Source organism: Orycteropus afer, unplaced genomic scaffold (genome assembly GCF_000298275.1).
Source record: "Orycteropus afer afer isolate SDZICR_OR568_19922 unplaced genomic scaffold, OryAfe1.0 scaffold00618, whole genome shotgun sequence".
Taxonomy (NCBI): domain Eukaryota; kingdom Metazoa; phylum Chordata; class Mammalia; order Tubulidentata; family Orycteropodidae; genus Orycteropus; species Orycteropus afer.
In genome coordinates, this window is record NW_006922205.1 from 561,596 (window position 1) to 581,949 (window position 20,354).

Sequence of the window (20,354 nt, forward strand, 5' to 3'; positions counted from 1 at the left end):
TAATCGTAAAAAGGACAAAAGTATTAATAATAATAGTTGTTTTAAAATAGACAAATACAAGCAAACAAATTACCAGAGAAAAGAAAGTGAAAACGTAATAAAAGAAAAAAAATCGGTGGTGGTCAGGGCAGGGCACCCAGGCTCCGTCTGATCACACAGACTGTGATTGAGTTCCTGTAGGCCCAGAAGGTGGGTGGGAGTGGGGAATGGCTGCAACTCCATTCACCAAGTGGGTGTGGGTTTAAAAGTAACAAGAGGAATGTCACACCTTTTCAGTCTTTCAGGTCTCTAGTGTCCTTGGGGTTGCTGGAAAGCCGAACCTTTTCTTAAGGCCCTGGAATGTTGGAGAGCACTGTCTGTTTAAATATCCAAAATAGTCAAGCGGCTTGTAACTTTCATAATGGCGGTGCCCTCCGGACTGGCACAAGTCCACAGCTCAGCCCGCTTTTCTCTTCACTTTCTCCGTTTATTCCCCAGCCACCAGAGCAGTCCCTGTGCAGTCCCTGGCTAGCAGTGCTGATTTTTAGGTTAATTCTTAGGTCCTACCACCACTTGGGAATCTCCAAGCTGTCTGTGCCGTCAAGATTTCTCAGGATCGTTGCCAGACTGCAGCTCTGTCTGTCTCCTTTTTTGGTATTTTCATACAAATTCTTCTGCTAGTTGGTGTTTAGTCCACTTCTATATCCTTCCCTTCAAGGCTCAAGGGTCCATGATTATCTTCTGTGTCTGTGTTAATTGGTTTCCCTTTTCTTTGTTGAGGAGAGTCTGTGCAGTCTTTCTGCCTAGTCAGCCATCTTACCCCAAGCTACACTGATTTCTTAAGTGCTACATTTTGTTCTTTTTAGGTGCCATCAAGGTGGTTCTGACTCATAACATCTCTGTGTAAAACAGGATAAAACAGTGCATAGTCATGCACCATCCTCACACTTATTGCTGTATTTGAGCCCATTGTCGATCCATCTCGTTGAAGGTTGTCTTTTCTTTGCTACCCTCCAGTTTACCAAGAATGATGTCCTTTTCCAGGGACTGGTCCTTTCTAATAACATATCTAAGTGTGTCAGTCAAAATGTCACTATCTTAACTTCTAAGGGGCATTCCCACTGTACTTCTTTAAGACAGATTTATTAATTTTTCTGGTATTCCATAGTATATTGAATATTCTTTGCCAAGACCATAATTCAGATGCATCTGTCCTTCATCATTCTTACTTATTCATTGTCCAGCTTTCATATGCTGGACAGTACTAATTTCAGACAATTGAAAGTAGCACAGCTTAAGTCAGGTGCACCTTTGTGACATCTTTGCTTTTTAATACTTTACAGAGGTCTTTTGCAGCAAATAGTACAATGCAATATGTCATTTCCCCCCTAAATTTTATTTATTTTTTTTTTGTTGTTCATATAACACATCAAAATATATATTGAACAGTTTCTGCAAGTATAATTTACTAACAGTGATTACATTCTTTGAGTTGTATAGCTATTCTCTTCCTCCTTTGTTAACATTAACACACTGTCCCTTAATGTTCCTGTGTAGTTGTTTATATTGGTTTTGCCAGTTTGATCCTATTTCTATAGTTCTTCAAATAGCATGAAGCTCAAGGCAGACCTTTTTTTTTTTTTTTAACCAGTCTACGCTAAGCTATTATTATTCAGTTTTAAGAAGACTTCAGGGGTTATTTTTGGTTTAAGGTTTAAAGATTGTCTCAGGACTGTTGTTTTGTGTGTTTATCCAGCCACTGTGACTCGAGAAAATCTGGAGTCCTTGAGAATATGAGATTTAGTTCCATTTTATCTTCCTTTTGATCAGGATTCTTTGATAGCATCTTTGTCAAAACATTCAAAAGTGGATGATAGCTGGGTACTGTACAGGAGGCAATTGTTCATTGAGGCAAGTAGCCACATATTCTTCTTTCTATTCCTGATTCTCCTTCCTGTTGCTCTGGGTAAATAGAGACCAATTGCTGTATTTTGAATGGCCATTTGCAAGCTTTTAAGACCCCAGGGACTACATAACAAACTAGGAGGTAATACAGAAGTACTAAACATAATATCAGGCCAGTTAACTCGGATGCCCCAGGAAATCATGGCCTTAAATCTCCAAACCGAGAAACTAAATCCTATGAGGTGTTTGGTTGTATATAAGCAGTTTTAGCAGCTACTCTCTTTTAATTTTTTGGTTGTTGCTGTGTCATTTGATTTCTTGACTACTGCTTCATGGGTATTAATCGTGGATCCAAGTAAAATAAAATCCTTGACAACTTTATTCTTTTATTTATGTTGATGTATAATCCATGCTAATGGCTGTAGTCTTTGATTTTCATCAGTAAGTGCTTCAAGTCCTCCTAACATTCAGCAAGCAATGTTGTGTGTTCTGCATTTTGCAGTTTGTTAATGGGTCTTCTTTCTATCCTGGTGCTATGTTTTTCTTCTTATAGTCCAGCTTTTCAGATTATTTTCTCAGCATACAGATTGGATTACTATAGTGAGAGGCTACAATCCTGACACATACCTTTCCTGATTTTAAACCATGCAATATGCCCTTGTTCTGTTCAATTGACTGCCTTTTGGTCTATGTACAGGTTCCACATGAGTACTACTAAATGCTCTATGAAGTATGTAGATTATTTCTCTATTGATAAGGGTAGACTTCACAAATAAGATCCTTATGCTGCCTCTTACAAGATACAGGTTAATCCAGAGACTAAGATATCATGGAGGGGCAGCCAGATTGTTGAATGAGCCCCTGGAAGAGAGTGCTTCTAGAGGTTAGGCTGAGCCTCTGAGGATTTTGAGGAGACAGGTGATAAGTCCTCTACACACACTTTAGCACTTGACTGGCAGGAAGACCAGGTAGAGAGGTATGCAGTATCTGGTATTGCTGAAGACTTACAGGTAGAGGAAAGCCAAGAGCACTCAACTTTCCATATGGAGTAGGGTTGGGGAAGAAAGCAGATTGGGCAAGGAAATATCTTCTGTTTGCCTATACCCCAGACCTGGCAGATAGAAGGCATGCAGATGTGGGAATGAAGAGAAGCAGGTTGGCCTTCAGCACATGAGATAGTTTTTTTTTTTTTTTTTTTTAATTGTGATTTGGGTGAAAGTTTACAGAGCAAATTCACTTACTTTTTTTTTTTTTTTTCAAATTCATGTTCCATACAGCAGTTCACATATACTTTGTCTCGTGACATTGACTACAATTTACCACCATGTAACATCTCCCCTTCCTCTTCCTCCCCATATTACCTCTTCCCTATGTCCTTCCCTCCATGCACTCCTGCCCCCTGAGCTATGTCTCTGTGCATACACAGCCCTTCTGTTCTCCCATGATTGTTCTCTTCAAGTTGTTTATCTACCTAGTATAAATGTTCACCTCATATGCCTGTGTTTCCACATGAGATAGTTTTGTTCATGGAAGGCCAGATGGATGGAAATGCCCTGTGCATGGATGCTGGGTCAGTAGTCATAGATGTCATCATTGTTGGGGATACAAAAGCACATTTTAAGGGTTATTATAAAAAGGAAAGGACTGGAGGGCCACACTCTGATGAATGCCTCTCAAGTTGGAGGTGGTTGAGATGGACTTCAGCGGCTTTTTGGTAGGCAAGTATAAGCAGACATATCACACTTGGGAGAGAGTTCTTCCTTCTGGCTTGCTGTAGTTAAGAAATGAGTAAATGGAGTTTGAGGTGCCTTGGATTAATACTTGGATGTCTTCTTTATTTTTAGTCATGGGACATATTTTTCCGCAACACCAATGCTGGAGCCCCCCCAGGCACTGCCTACCAAAGCCCCCTGCCCCTGAGCCGAGGATCCCTTTCTGCCATCGCGCGAGCACAGTCACTGGTAGAGGCCCAGCCCAATGTTGACAAACTTGTGGAAGACCACTTGGCTGTGCAGTCGCTTATCAGGGCATATCAGGTAAGACATGTATGAACTTTGTTCAAGGGAGAGAGGATGCAGCATTCTTCACATTCCATTGGGATGTCATTGTAGCCTTTCTAAGTGCTTTCTCCATGTTTTGCCATCTTGGGGAGGCAATACATTCAATATTAAAAGAGAAAAAGTGCTGGGACTTTCTGTCACTATTTGAGTAAGCCTTCTGCTATCTTTAATGCCTACCACATAAATAATTCTTGTTTATTTTCATAAGTTTGCAAGAAAACAATTTCTGTGAGCAGAAAAATCCAGTCAATATTTGCCCATCAAGGAGACATAGATGGTCTCCTGATGCTGCCATCCAGAAGTGAGCTGTGACGTTCTGGCTTGGCAGCCAGGGGCAAGAACTTCAGTTAGGTTTATCACTGCCTGTCTTCAGTTGCTAGCAACCACATACCGTAAGAGAAAAAAGCAAAACACCAAACCCAGTGCCATAGAGTCAATTCTGATGTAATGTCCCCCATTGAGTTTATAAGGCTGTAAATCTTTATGGAAATAGATTGTCTCATCTTCCTCCCACAGAGCACCTGGTGGGTTTCAACCATAGACCTTCTGGTTAGTAGCCAGATATCTTACCTAGTACATTACCAGAGCTCCTTCTCTATAAGAAAATAAACCTATAAAGTTTGAGGAGAGAAGCAAAACTCTCAGAAACAGGGAGAGGCAGGTGAGAGGATCCTCTAAATCTATTTATCCTAGGAAATGGGAGGCAAGCTGATGCCCAAGTAATGGATCCTTTTAGACTGCCAGAATTTATTAAACCTGAGAAATGTATCTCCCCTCCACTCCCTTTTTAAAACAAAAGTTCGTTTATGTACAGTAGTCCTTTTAAAAGAAACCATCCTAAGACTTTAAAATCTAATTTTGTTGTATGAGTTCATTGGTGCTGATGATCCTCTTTGGGAAAGGTTTGTATGAAGTATAACTCTGTTAGCCCTTTCCATACCTCATTTAATCTGTTTAATGACTGATTTGTATTGTTGCTTCCAGGTCAGGGGTCACCACATTGCAAAACTTGATCCTCTCGGAATTAGTTGTGTAAATTTTGATGATGCTCCAGTAACTGTTTCTTCAAACGTGGGTGAGAACTAATCTGCAAATGCTAATTTTAATGTAATTTTACTTTTTTTTTTACCCCTCCCCTCTTTTTTTTTCCTCCTTCCTTTTGTGTGTGTCCTTCCCTCTCCATTGTTGGCCCATCCATAGATACGAGGGCACCATGTAGCACAGCTGGACCCCCTGGGAATTTTGGATGCTGATCTGGACTCCTCCGTGCCAGCTGATATTATCTCATCCACAGACAAACTTGGTGAGGGTCTTGAGAGCAGTCAGTGCTGCGTTGCTTGAGCTCCTCTCTCTTCACAGCTTGTCACAGCTAGGCTGTCCACACTCAAGAGGGAAAGACTCTTAAGTTTCCTTTGTTCTGATCACTTGAAATTTATAGGTCGTGCAACTGGGGTGTCCCTGAGTATATTTGGGCAAGTTATTTTTATCCTAGCTTTTCTGCCAGATTATATCAGCTCAATTGTCTAAGTCTCAAAATTGGAAAAGAAAATTTAGAATAGTAAAGGTTTGTGGTATAGGAGAAAAAATGACCCATCTGGGATAGTAGGAACAAAAGATATTTCAGCTTCCCAAACCCCCAGTGAGGTACTGCCCTTCTCCCCAAGTGGAGGCCTGGTTCTCCTTGATGAGGCCAGATAGGGGCCTGGTGGAATGGGGGCTAGACTCATAAGTTGTTCACTCACCTTTCTATCCTGAAGTACGGCAGGTCTGATTTGGTTGGGGCCAGTTCTGTCCTGTGCAGGGGTGGATTCAGAGCAGGGTGTGCAGTTTGGGTCCTCTGATTCTCACATTGGTGATCACACTGAGGAAACTTTGGATGTGTTCCCACAGAGTACAAGGAGGCCTGAGGCCTCTCTGTGTGGTGCATGTTTGGAGCATAGACAGATTGTTGCCATAGTTGCTAGAATGTATTCTCATTGCATTCTTCCCTTTGATTTTGATCACCAGAAGGGCTGATGTTTATTATGCACAGGGCTAAGCTCTCATTGCAGTTGCTTTCTGAAGGTTAATCTGCTTTGAGTTACTGTGCTGCTAACCTGTACTGATGGAAAGATAATGGTGACTAATTTTGAAATGGCCAAGTTGTTCACCAGAAACATCATGCATGCTAATAATATTGATTATTACCTGCATAAATACTGTTCTTTGGGAGTGGGGGAAATTAATCTACTCTGTAGGTACTTTGGGGGAAGGGTTAAAAATGAAGATCACCCTCCCAACCCTTACCTCCCTCTCCAACCCCTTACACTTCCATCTTTCTTTCACAACCTGTAGAGCCCTGAGACTCTCTCATACCCTGTGCTCATGTGTGTCCTGAAGCACCCCCAGGCCCTGTCAGTGTCCTGACTCCTGAGTAGCCTTGGACCTAAGCAGCGTTATGCCCTTTGCCTTTGCACTGACACTTGGCTACATGCAGGATGGGGAGCTGTGCCCTTTGCGTAGAATGAGGTGCCCACCTACTATATCAGTCCTGGGCCTGGAGGCTACTCCCTGGTAGTGGTGCCCTACAGGGGCTGTCTGCCTCACTGCTTCTCTTTAGTGAAGAGCATAGGGTTTGTTTCCTGGGAGCACTCCTCAGAGAGAAGTAATTTCTGAACAATTTCACTGTTATAGTTAGTCTTGTGTGTGTTTTCCTTATACAGTGAAACATCTATCAGGAAAGGTACATAGAAGATGACCGTTCCTCCTCTCCCTTGAAATGGTACTTTGCCAGTTTCTCTTTTCCATTGGTGTTCACGGTTGCAATTCTTGATGTCCTAAAGTGGACCTTTTCTTTTTTATTATTGTAATTTCGGTGAAAATTTACAGAGCAAATTCACTTTCCATACAGCAGTTCACATATGTACACTTTGACTCATGACATTGACCACAGTTCACCACAATACAACAGCTCCCCTCCCACTTCCTCCCGACAGTCACCTCTAACCTGTGTACATCCCTCCATGCACCCCTACCCCCTGAGCTGTCTGCCTTCGCATAAACAGCCCTTCTTTCTCCCATGATTATTCTTTCCAAGGTATCTGCCTCAGGTAAATGTTCAACTCTTATGCCTGTCTTTTGCTTGGCTGGAAGCCACAGGTATGGGTTCAATTCCAGACCTGAAGAGCAGCTAGGGGCCATAATCTCAAATTGGTTCTACCAGGTTCTATCAGACCAGCAAACCTGTTCCCTAAAAGTGGATCTTTTCTTGAGATTCTCAATACTGACTGCACATTAGAATTAACTGGGGGCTCTAGAGACTTTACTCTGCCTCACTTGAAACTAAATGAATCAGTATAGGGTGGGAATAGGGAGCAGACAGGTTGTACTAAAATTCCCCAAGTCATTCCCACCTAGCGTTACCTCTTAAGAATGAGAAAACCTAAGGCCCATTGGCATGAGTGATTTCTAAGTCCCACTTGCTTTAGTGGCAGAGCCAGGACCAGAATCTCCTGACTCCATTGCTCTTTCCATACCATCTTGGGGCTTTGCCTTGGGTTCCTACTCTGGAAAGTACATGCTTCTCTTAGGGATGTGGTCATGAGTTTGGCAGCTGCATGGAGAGGGAATGAATATCTTAGCAAGAAGACTTTTATTGATTGATTAATTGTGATTTGGGTGAAAATTAACTTTCCATACAGCAGTTCACACACACGTTGTCCCATGACAATGACTAAAATTTACCCAAATGCAACAACTCCCCTCCCACTTCCTCCCCGATAGCTACCTCTTCAGTGTGTCCACCTCTCCATGCATTCCTGCTCCCTAAACTGTCTCCCTGTGCATTAACAGCCCTTCTTTCTCCCATGATTGTTCTCTCCAAGGAGTGTCTCTACCTCAGGTACATGTTCAACTCTTATACCTGTCTTTTGTTTGGCTGGAAGCCACAGGTGTGGGTTCAATTCCAGACCTGAAGGGCAGCTAAGGACCATAGTCTCAGTGGTTTCACCAGGCTCTGTCAGACCAGCAAAACTGGTCCCCCCCCTTTTTTTTTTCCACATGATTTTGAGTTGTTCCACACTGTTCTCCCTCTCTATCCAGGATCTCCTTCATAGATCCCCCTCTGAGAGCAAGAAGACTGTTTTAAAAAATTTTTTCTGTTGTGATATGTATGAAAATTTACAGAGCAAATTCACTTTCCATACAGCAACTCACGTACACGTTGTCTCATGACAGTGACTACAGTTTCCCACAGTGGAACAGCTCCCCTCCCACTTCCTCCCCATAGTTACCTCTTTTCTGTGTCCTTCCCTCCATGCACTCCTGCCCCCCAAGCTGTCTTCCTGTGCATACACAGCCCTTCTGTTCTCCCATGATTGATCTTTCCAAGGGGTGTATCTGCCTAATGTAAATGTTCAGCTCATATGCCTGTCTTATGTTTGGCTGGAAGCCACAGGAGTGGGTTGAGTTCCAGACCTGAAGGGCAACTAGGGGCCATAGTCTTAGTGGTTCTATCAGGCGTTAACAAGAAGACTTTATAAGCTTTGAGAATAAAACACATAGAAGTAGCCATAGAGCTGCTGTTGCTGCTGCTTTCTTTCTTTCTTTTTTTTTTTTTTTAAATCCAGAGTCTGCTGTTTACTTTTCAAATAGATTTTTTTTTTTTTTTATAATGTTATAGTTACCTAGTGCCACTGTGACAGGAATATACCACAAATGGGATGACTTAAACAAACAGGAGTTTATTCTCTTATAGTTTGGAGGCTTTAAGTCCAAGTTTAGAGTGCCAGGCTCTAGGGGCTGGGTGAAAGCCCCTCAACGTTGGGGTCCAGCTCTGCCTCCTGCTCCCGGCTCACTGGAGCTAGAGGCGTTTCTTCACTCAGACAGCTGCTAGCTGCTGAGGCTGAAAAACCCAAGGTTGACAAATAAAAAGGCACAGTCCCGATGTTACCAAACCACACGGCAGGCCATTAATTTTAAGTCCATTGTGAGTCCCAAGGTTGGCAGAGCATGGCAGGCTGCTGAACAGCTACACAGCTACATGCAGGGTCCAAGTGTGCCATAAGCTAGAGACTATCCCCAAGGTTTCTCCTTATATGCAGGAAGCAGACCACATCCCAAAGGCAGCTTACCCAGCTGCTTATGGTAGATCCCACTATGGAGTTGATTGCCAGTCTCATATTGGGGAATAACTACCACCAGCTGCCCAGGCCCAGCCACGTTGACATACAAATTTAACTACCACAGATAGTATCTTTTTTCAAATATCTTATTCAGTATTTGTTATTGTTGAAAATATACACAGCAGAACATAACCAGTTCACCATTTTCTACATAATTCATTGACATTGATTACATTTTTCAAGTTGTGCATCCATTCTCACCTTCCTTTTCTGAATTTTTTCTCTTCCATTGAAGTAAATTCAATGCCCCTTAAGTTTCCCATCTAACCTTTCTAGTTGCTATTTTCAGTTTGATCCCATATAGATAGTTTTTTAAAAGAGCACAATGCTCAAAGCAGACATTCTTTAATAGTTTAGTTAAACTATTGTTTGGATTAAAGAAGACTTCGGGGAATATTTTTGGCCTCAGAACTTCTTGAAATCATTTGAGGAAGAGATTTTGACCCCTAGGCCAAGGGCTTTTCAGGAACTGGTAAAAGAAAGAGAGCAGCTCCACTTTGTGGGAGAAAAATACATTTTCATCCTGTGAATTTGAAAATAGTATAACATAAAAATACTAATAAATTCTTTAGGTATAAAAAATTGAAATATGAATCTATAGGAAAATTAGTCTTAAATTATCTCACTCTTGATTTATGTGACATCTTCAAGAAAACAACTGGTCAAAAGATGTTACCACTATGTATTTGTATAGCATTTTGTGTTTATGATCTAATTTAGGCCTCAGAGAGGCTAGACTCTGAAGCCAAGACTCCTTAGATTGGAACCCAGCTCTGCCATTACTAACTATGTGATCTTAGGTCACTTGGTAAACTTCTGTGTGCCTCAGTTTCCCCACCTGTAATGTAGGGTTATAGTACCTACTTCCTAAGGTTATTTTGAAATTAAATAAATCCCTTAGAATGTAGTGCTTAGGGCATAGTAAGCTCTGTGTTTTAGCTGTTGTTATTGTTATGAACAGTCTTTTGAGATAAGTGACAGCTGGACTCTGGTGTTAGTGAGATAAATTCGGAAATTATTTGTTGCTGTTAGGTGCTGTTGAGTTGGCTTTGACTCATAGCAACGCTATGTGCAACAGCAATTTAGAATTTAGGAACTTGCAAGTTAACAAGTGAGGAGTCTTTCTATGGGTGAGATGTTTAGGTCCCAAGAGAACTTCTTATCAGCATATGAATCCACGTGAAGAGCACAAATGGCCCCTCCAGGCTACTCTAGCACCCTCTCTGCAGTAAGATGCTAACTGGTTCTGGGCAGCCCAGTCCTTGCAAAGCCAGAAAAGCAGTGCTGAATGACCATGCAGTGGCAATGGTAGTCAGGTTTGTAACCCTACTATAGGGGCATCTTGGTCTTCACAGTGTATTCCCCAGAGCTGCTTCTTAGTTGTCCTTCCTATCTTCTGAGGATGTAAGGGAAACAGGCTCAGAGCAGTGATCACACACCACACAATTAGTATGCAGTCTGAAGTTGCTTGTAGTAGAATGTATTCTGCCTAAGATTGGAAAGGAATGAGAAGTGTGAAAGGATAACTAATGATTGGGGGGGGGGGGAATGGGCCCCTTTCATTAGCCAAATATCTGGGATGGCTGGCATATTTTGAATTGGGAGTGAGAGAGCAGGGTGTTCTGTCCACTTCAGAATTTTTTTTTAAAGTAGAATATGTGAAATAATTTCAGATTCTTGATCTTTTATGACCAATTTTGATAAGATTGGGGAATGCACGCTTAAGGAACTTGTCCTGAAATCTCAGAAATGCTACTTTTTCTTAAGGTAAATTAGACTCTAGTCCTTTTGTCAATTACGAGGTGCTTGAGAGACATACAGAACTCCTGGGGCAGGCACTAGGACATTGGGATATCTGTTATGGTATATGTTATGCAGAATGTACCTTTAAAATTGTGTGGTTTTAGAGCATTATGACTGCAATAAAAATAATGTTTAAGATGGTAAGGTTAATGATTTTAATTTTCAAAATTTAGAATTAATTTTAGGATAGGTTCTCAATTAAGTATAGGTTATGTTCCAAAATTGTGCAATTACTTACAAGGAACTCAGGGTATCCTTTCCCCTGAAGTGTTCTGTTGGTGATTAGCCTACTTAATTTGTGTGAGATTGTATCATAGGCCTCACTTTCCATTGGGGAAGAGAGAATTGAGAACCCCACATGAGATACCTTGAGCACATATTTCACACTTAGGCTCCTGGCCCCAGCCTTCAGATCTGTAAAATGAGGCCCCAAGTGAAATATGATAGATTGGGAGGGGAAGGAGATTGGTAGCATCACTTTTTCCTAAGGAGGTTTTTCCTGCATGGCCCTAGAGAAGGAGGGTCAGGCTTATAATATAATGTATTCTGTACATTATATTAGGTTAGAAGTGCATATATTGCAAAATACCAAATTCAGTCAGTTATTGAAAGAAAATGTCTAAGCAACAGTGAGTGCTGTGGGTTTTGTTGGCATCTTATATAGTCTCAGTGCTTAATTAGAAATAAATGGATTGCAAACTTGACTGAGATCATGCATTGTTTTGCCTTAGGACTTATATTCTGTACTGGTTATCCCATTCTTATTTGCTTAGGTTGGGAGAAACATTGAATTTGAAGTTGATCTTGTTTCTAACTTGGAGCTGCCATTGATTAGCTCTTTGTGATTTGGAGAAAGTGCCATTAACTTTTGCCCTAAGTTTTCTCTATCTTTGGGAATAGTGTTTCAGTTAGATTCAAACTTAAAAAGCCATCATTTCTGGTTTCTATGTAAATTATTAAAGTATAATGTCTCACAGTGATAAAAATGATTGAGATTTACTTTAATATGAGAATTAAACATAATTAAACAGACTGCATGACAACATAAAGTATATAAATAAAAGGGAGGATAGCATGAAACTTCTTGATTAACATTACTAAGTTTGCAAATTCCTAATATCAGTCTCAGGAGGTGAACTCGAGTTAAGTAGTTGAAAAGTTAAAGAAAACAAAACAAAATAAAACAAAAACCCAAATTTTAGCCACTTCAATTTGTTGTAATCTCTTTATTCATTGCTGTCATTACTAGCAAAGCTGAAGGTGGAGTCTCACCTTTCCATAGATCTTGAGACTCTGAGGACTCTCTGGGGTCTCTCAGTCACGGTTTGTTCCATTGGTTGCTGAGAAGAATGAGATGAAAATAAGAGTTGATATTAACCATTGATGATTTAGAATAGTAGAGAACAATGCATTTAACAAAAATTTACTGTCTTCTGGTGCAGGGTGCTGTATCAGTAGTATCTAGATTATGAGTTGGGAGCCACACTCTGGGAGGTTTTGGCAGGGAGGCCCCCCACCTAATACACAGTCACTCTTAGAGGACTAAGGTCTAAACCAAGTGGAAACTTAACACTTAAGGGTATTCTTGACTTTGTCCTTCCTCACGGACATCCAGGAACTGATAACCTGGGATTACATTTGGCTTCTTCATATCTTGTCCCTGTTTCTCACAGGCCACACTGGTTTGAAGGTCCTGTAGGCCAATTCCCACAATAGCTCTTTTCTCCTCGTTGTTGGAAAACCTATATGCTTTTTGTAAATGATAGCTAGAATGTGTTATATTTTTGTTTTCTTTCTTTGGTTTGTGTCCTTTTATTTAAAAAAAAATCCTTAAAAGCACAGATAAAAATAAAAACATTCACATGCCCACTCCCCAGAAGAACGGTATAAGTATCTTTTGTTTTTCAGATTTGTTTTTAACAGAAATAGCACAGTTGAAGTTCCCTTAAGGCCCTAACATTTTGTAGTCCTTTCCAAGAGGCACAGGTGTGATTAGTATGTGGTCCAATCCTCTTTATTCTGAGGATAAGAGAGGAAATCTAAATTTCTTCCTCCTTGCCTTCAGCAAAATGTTAAAAATTTTGTATAGAAGTTAAATTATTTTCTTAATAACCACTAGGCTCTAGCTCTTTGGTCTTTGCTTTTGTTGCTGTCCCTTGTGGTAAGTTGATTAACCTTATCCATCATCCCTTTTTTTATAGCCAGGAGTGCCTCCCAGGAACCCTGGAGAGCATATCTTCCCTGAATGCTCCTTGTATCTTTTATAGTCAGAGTTCTTCCCAACAACTAAAGAAGCTGCACCAACTTTTTTTTTTTGGTCTTTCAGAGCAAGAGCTTCACCAGTGACAGTGATCACAGCTTGGGGAACCAGACGTTGACACCTTTGTGTGCTCATATGCTAGCAGACCATTAACTTTCCTGACTCCATCTGTCCTATACCACACACCCAGTCCCTGGGAGTTAGGACAAGACATTTCTTGGATCCAGATAAGCATCTTGATTTTCATTAGTAGCAAAGCATAGGGAAATGGTAAAAAAAAATTTAAAAATAAAAAGTTTGTAAGTAGCTGGAGAATATATAGCTATACATTTCTAGCTGTGACTCCTGGGTTATTATTTTCAGTTAGTAAGCTCTTCTAGCTTGGCCTTCTGAGGAGGAGTGACAGTCAGCAGGTCTGTGACACAAAGAATCTTCCCTCCATTCTTTATAATCCTGCAGAATTTTAGGATTTGGAATCTAATCTACTGTTTCATAGCCTAGTTCTGAAATATGGCTACTGTAAAATAGGCTTTTTCACTTTTCTAATTTTTTCATTCTGATGCAGTCTGGACCAGATATATTTGACTTCTTAGGAGAACTGTGCCAGTCACTTTATCAGGATAGGGAAATGAGGGGACCTCAAACTACGCTGCCCTATGCCTTCCAAGTGTCTGGGAGAACAGCTTCCCTGCCTTCTGATTCACCTCATTCCAGCTGTTTTCATATTTACCCAAGTTCTCAGCAATCATCTAATCAAGTAAATTACCACCTCTTCTCCCTTTGTGTATGTGTGTGAAGGTGTTTGTGCTCTTACTGCTTTAATGGTGTGATGTTTGGTTTTTGAGTTTATATTTTTTTCAACTAACTCAAGTGTCTTTTTCCTTCTGCACTTATCCATGCTACCCCACTCTGCCTCTCAGATCTTGCAGTTTTCAAGGAACGACTTCGAATGCTAACAGTAGGAGGTACGGAAATAATGAGCCTTTCACGTGTCTGGAGTTGAGGATGTTATTTGAATAGGATGTTCAACTTTTCTAGCATGCAATTTGGGGAAAGTTGACACAATTTCTGTCAAGTGTTTTGAGGGTTGGTCATCATTTTGAAATATGTTTTTCCCTGCATTTTAATCATTAACAAGTACTTTTCCGATATGGAGGATGCCATTTTTGTTCCCATCCGTATTGTACTATTTTTCATCTCCATGTTTGCTCATCAACCTTCACTCTGATCTTCCATCTCTAGAGCCATTTGTCTCTAGCTACTGCTAGAATCGTGAGGCCATGCTGAGTTCTGCATGTGGCACATCCTTCCCACACGTTCTGCCTTTGACAAGACTCTGGATTCTTTCAGATTCTGCTCCTAGCTGTTTTATGACAGGATTTCCCTTTTAATCTTGCACATGTTTGAAGGATAATTAAAATGCTAATAAAAACTTACTGGGAACTCTTAATGACCCTTTTTTTTGGGCATAGTACCATTGAGGAATCCAGAGTTTAGATGCTGCCTGTTCTTATTCACCCATGGCCAGTCTCTTCCTTCCGCTCCTCCTTCAGCCTTTGCCTTCTCAGGCTTCTCCAAGATCTCTCCTTTTCCTCAGTCTTCGTCATTATATCTGTGAGACTCTAATACTATGTATTTTTTAAGTAAGCATTTTGAGATAACTGTAGATTTACATACAATTGTAAGAAATAACACAGAGAAATCCTATGTGCCGTTTAGCCATTTTGTCCTAGTGGTAGCATCTTGTAATATCACACCTAGGATATTAATGTAGGTCCAGTTAAAACACAAAACATTTCTATCACCACAAGAATCACTCATGTTGTGTATTATTATAACTACCTCCACATTTCTCCTACGCTGTCCCCTTTCTGATTCCTAGCAACTATTTTTTTATCCTCCATTTCTATAATTTTATCATTTCAACAATGTTATGTAATGGAATCATAGTATGTAACCTTATTTGGATTTGCTTTTTTGACTCAGCATAATTCTCTGTAGATTCATGCAGGACATGTATATCAATAGTTTCATCTCTTTCTATTGCTGAGTAGTATTCATGAAATAGATGTACCACAGTTGAACGATTCACACATTTGAAGGACATCTGAGTTTTTATATGCTTTGGCTGTAAACATTTGTGTACAGTTTTGTGTAAACCTAAGTTTTCATTTCTCTGGCATGAATGCCTAAGAGTATAGTTACTGGGTGGTGTGGTAGTTGCATGTTTAATTTGATGAGAAACTGCCAAACTTTTCCATAGTGGTTGTACTATTTTACATTCCATTAGCAGTGTATGAGTAATACACTTTCTCTGCATCCTTACCAGAATTTAGTGTTGTTATTATTTTTTATTTTTACCTTTCTGATAGGTGTATAGTGATACCTCATTGTGGCTTCAGTTTGCATTTCCCGAATAGCTAATGAAGTTGAACAACTTTTCATGTGTTTATTTGCCACCTGTATATCTTCTTCATTGAAATATTTCTTCATGTCTTTTGCCCATTTTCTAATTGGATTTGATTTTTTTTACCATTGAGTTTTAAGAGTTCTTTATGTAATCTAGATCTTAGTCCTAATATATGGCATGCAAATACTTTCTCACAGTCTATAGTTTATCTTTTCACCTTTTCACAGGTTCTTTTGCAGGGTAAAAGTATTAAATTCTGATGAAGTTTACTTTATTAACTCTTTCCTTTTATGGATCATGCTTTTGGTGTCAAGTTTTTAAGAATTCTGCCTAGTCCTATAAGGTTTTTTCCATGTATTTTTATAAAAGCTTTATAGCTTTACATTTAAGTCCATGGTCCGTTTTGAGTTAATTTTTGTGTAAGGTGTGAAACTATGTCAGAGTTTTCTCTCTTTTTATTTTTGTACTTATCCAGCATTTGTTGAAAAGGGTATTTTCCCTCCATTGAACTACCTTTGCGTCTTTGTCAAAATCATTTGGCTGTACTTGAATGCACCTATTTCTGGATTTTCTGTTGTCTTCCTTTAGTCTATGTGTCTGTCTCTCTATCAATACCACACTGTCCTGATGACTACAGCTATGTAGTAAGCCTTAACATTGGAAACTATATTTTCAAATTTCTTTAGGTATTCTAGAGCCTTTCTGTTTCCATATAGATTTTAGAATAAGGTTGTCAATGTCTAGAAAACCTTGATGAAATTTTGATAGGAATTATATTAAATCTATAGGCCATTTTAGGGAGAATTATGTTCATTTTTTGTCTATGAACATAATATGTCTCTCATTTAGATCTTTGATTTCTTTTATCAGTTAATCTGGTTCCTGCTTTGTTTAAAAGTAATTATTGACTGTTTGGTTTCATATAGGTGGTTTTTAAAAGGAACACAGTACTTCTGTTTTTGGATCCAGTTTGTTATTAGCTATGTGGTGAACTCAGGTTAGTTTCAGTTCAGGATTTGACGAATATCCCAGAGCAGTACTCTCAGGGAGTCCTTCAGTCTCAGCCAGTCCAGTAATCTGTGTTTTGTTTTTGTTATTGTTGTTTGTTTGATTGATTTTTAGGAATTTGAGATTTTGTTCTATCAGGGTCTGCCTATTGTGGCCCTGATCAGAAAGATCATTGAGTATTGCTGGGAAGCATCTTCTGGTCTCAGGGCAAATGAGGCCATGGTTTGTGTAGACTGTTAGTTCTGTAGATTAGTTTCTTCTATGAGTCTTTGGTTTCTTTCTTTCTCTTTTTTTCTGGACAGGTAGAGACAGTATCTTAAATGGGCACTTGCAAATTTTAATACCTCAGACACTACTCACCAAACTCAGATGTAGAGTTACAAACTTTATAAACTGTATTATGCCAGTTGACCGAGATATCCCACACGAATATAGCCCTAATCTCTCAAACTCAAGAAACTAATCCCTTGAGTTGTTTGGTTATGTCTAAGAAGTATCCATAACTGTGCCTGTTACACGCTTTATTGTATATATGAATATATGTGTATTCAGTCATATGCATATATGTATACATATTTATACACCTGTGTATACTCACATGTGTATATATACTCACTCATATATGTCTACATATATACATAAATAGGGTTAACAGCCTGTGGAATGCAGATGACATAATCTTGCTTGTTGAAAGTGAAGAGGACTTGAAGCATTTACTGATGAAGATCAAGGACTACAGCCCTCAGTGTGGCTTATACTTCAGCATAAAAATCCTCACAACTGGACTGGTAAACAACATTATTATAAATGGAGAGAATATTGAAGGTATCAAAGATTTAATTTTTCTTGGATCCATAATCAACACCTGTGGAAACATCAGTCAAGACATCAAATGATTTATTTATTGGGCATGTCTGGTGCAAAAGACCTCTTTAAAGTGTTAAAAAGCAAACTTGTTACTCTGAGGACTAATATGTATCTGACCTAACCATAGCATTTTCAGTTGCCTCATATGCATCTGAAAGCTGGACGATGAATAAGAAAGACCCAAGAAGAATTGATGCCTTTGAATTATGGTGTAGGTAAAGCACAGGGTTAGCAAGAAATTGGAAGACTCTCAACAAGATAGATTGACACAGTGCCTACAACAATTTACTCAGAATATGATTATGAGAATAGCGCAGGACCATGCAGCGTTTTGTTACGTTGTACATAGAGCCACTGTGAATCTAACTGTCTTGATGGCACCTAACAAGAGCACATACATATATGTCCACATATACAGCTATTGGTTGTTACTGCTGTTACCAAACCCATTGGTGGCATAGTGCCTAAGGCATTTGACTGTTAACCAGAAGGCTGGTGGTTCAAACCTACCAGGCACTCCTTGGGAGGAAGATTGGGCAATCTACTTCTGTAGAGATACTACCTCAGAAACCCAAGGAGGGGTCACTATGAGTCGCAGTCGACTGGACGGCAGTGAGGTTGTTTTTGTTTTTTTTAAAAAAAATTCAAGCCATCAAGTTGATTCTGACTCATAGCAACCCTATAAGACAGAGTAGAACTGCCCCCAAAATTTTCCAAAGCTGTAAATCTTTATGGAAGCAAACTGCCTCAAGTTTCTCCTGTGGAGCAGGTTGGTGGGTTCAAACTGCCAGCCTTTTGGTTAGCAGCCAAATGCTTTAATCACCACTCAACCAGAGCACCTTAGATGCTGCAGCAATTAACAAAAGGTACTTTTTTCTTATGTACATTTTGGTGACATCATTTACTTCGTTAAACTATGTACACTTCACCCTCATTCAGAGTTGTGTTTCCCATATTCAAAAATAACAGTTGCCTACTATCTGGAGAGTAAATTCCCCTTTCCTACCCTCATCCCTACCCAATCCATGGTAACCACTAAAAAAGATTAGTTTCTGTATATTTCCCTGTTCATGTCATTTCACAAAGGTGAGAACAGAACATACAATATTTTTTTGTTCATTCAAAATAATGTCCTTCAGATTCATCCATGTTCCAAAATGTTTCAGAAACACGTTTTTCTTTATTGCTAAGTAGTATTCCATTGTATGTATCTGCCACATTTTTTCCCATTGATGGGCATTTAGGTGGTTTCTGTGTGTTTCCTATTGTGAGTAGTGCTGCGATGAGTATAGATATGCATGTGTCTGTTTTTGTCACTTCTGTTAGATCCCTTGGGCATATACCTACGAGTGGAATTGCTGGGCCATATGGCAGTTCTTCCTCTATGTTTTTGAGGAACTGCTAGACTGTTTTCCAAAATGACTGTACCATTTTGCTTTCCCACCAGTAATGGATGAGGGTTCCAATTTCTCCACATCCCCTCTGCCATGAATTGAATTGTGTCCCCCAAAATATGTCTCAGCTTGGCTGGGCCATGATTCTGAGTGGTTTGGCAGTTAAGTAATGAAGAATGTGACCGTTATGTAATGATTTAATCATCTATGATGTAATCTGATGTAATAACCCCCAATCAGATATAAGGATATTGGGGTGGGTTACCTCACTCTTAATTAGGTCACAGACCTGATCCAATGTAAGAGGGGTGTAGCCTGCCTCACCTTTTATCTTACAAGAGACAAAAGGAGAAAGAAGCATGCAGAGAGAGGAAGTACCTACTGCCACCAAGAAGGAAGAGCTGAGAGTAGAGTTTGTCTTTGAACCCAGGGTCCCTGTGCTTGGATTGTCCTAGACCTGGAAGAAGATTGATGACAAGGACTTCCCTTCAGAGCCAGCACAAAGAAAATGACTTCCCCTGGAATTGGTGCCCTGAATTTGAACTTTTGGCCTCCTAAACTAAGACAATAAATTTCTGTTTGTTAAAACCAGCTACTTGTGGTATTTTTGTTGTAGCAGTGCTAGAGAACTAAGACACCCTCCTACACTTGTTACTTTCTGTTTTTTTTTTCCCACCCCCAACGTGGGAGTGAAATGGTATGTCATGGTGATTTTGAGCTGCATTTCTGATGACTGATGATGTTCAACATTTTTTTTCATATGTCTGTTGGCCATTTGAGTATTCTGTTGTTTGATGTGTCTGTTCATATCCTTTGCCCAGTTTTTGAGTGGGTTGTCTTTTTGTTGTTAAGTTGTAAACGTTTTCTATTTATTTTAGATATTAGACCCTTATCAGTTACATCATTCCCAAAGATTTTTTCCCCAGGCTGTAAGTTGTCTCTCTATTCTTTTGATAAAGTCTTTTGATTAACATACGTATTTAATTTTTATGAGGTTGCAGTTACATATTTTGTTTTCTGTTGCTTGTACATTTGTTGTTGTGTTTGATAACCTGTCATTAAAGAAAATTAGGCTCTAAAGCTTTGCTCTTATATTTTCTTCAAAGAACTTTATGGTTTTAGGTATAACATTCAGTCTTTGATCCATTTTAAATATGGTTTTGTTTATGATGTGAAGTATGGATCTTGTTTTTTCTGCATGTGGAAATTTAGTTATACCAGCACCATTTTTTTAAGAGATTGTTCCTTCACTATTGAATGTATTTGGCTCCCCTGAAAAATCATTTGACTGTTAATGTTTGGGTTTATTTATGGATTTTCAATTCTATTCCATTAGTCTATGTGTCATTAAACTATCCAGATGTTGTCTCATCTACTTTGGTCATGTTGTAAGAAGGGATTGTTCCCTGGAGAAGGATATCATGCTTGGTAAAGTGGAGGGTCAATGAAAAAGGGGAAGGCCCTCAACAAGATGGATTGACACAGAAGCTGCAACAATGGGCTCAG

General features: G+C 39.6%; 1 protein-coding gene across 1 annotated transcript in view; it reads left to right on the plus strand.

The window, feature by feature from the left end:
- The window catches only part of OGDH (oxoglutarate dehydrogenase), a 137,846-nt gene that overhangs the window by 27,168 nt on the left and 90,324 nt on the right, over nt 1-20,354 (plus strand). Inside the window, exons 2-4 of the mRNA XM_042783057.1 lie at nt 3,729-3,920; nt 5,145-5,247; nt 14,090-14,134. Of these exons, the coding sequence (XP_042638991.1) occupies nt 3,729-3,920; nt 5,145-5,247; nt 14,090-14,134 (340 nt within the window). The remainder of the gene's footprint in view (nt 1-3,728; nt 3,921-5,144; nt 5,248-14,089; nt 14,135-20,354) is intronic.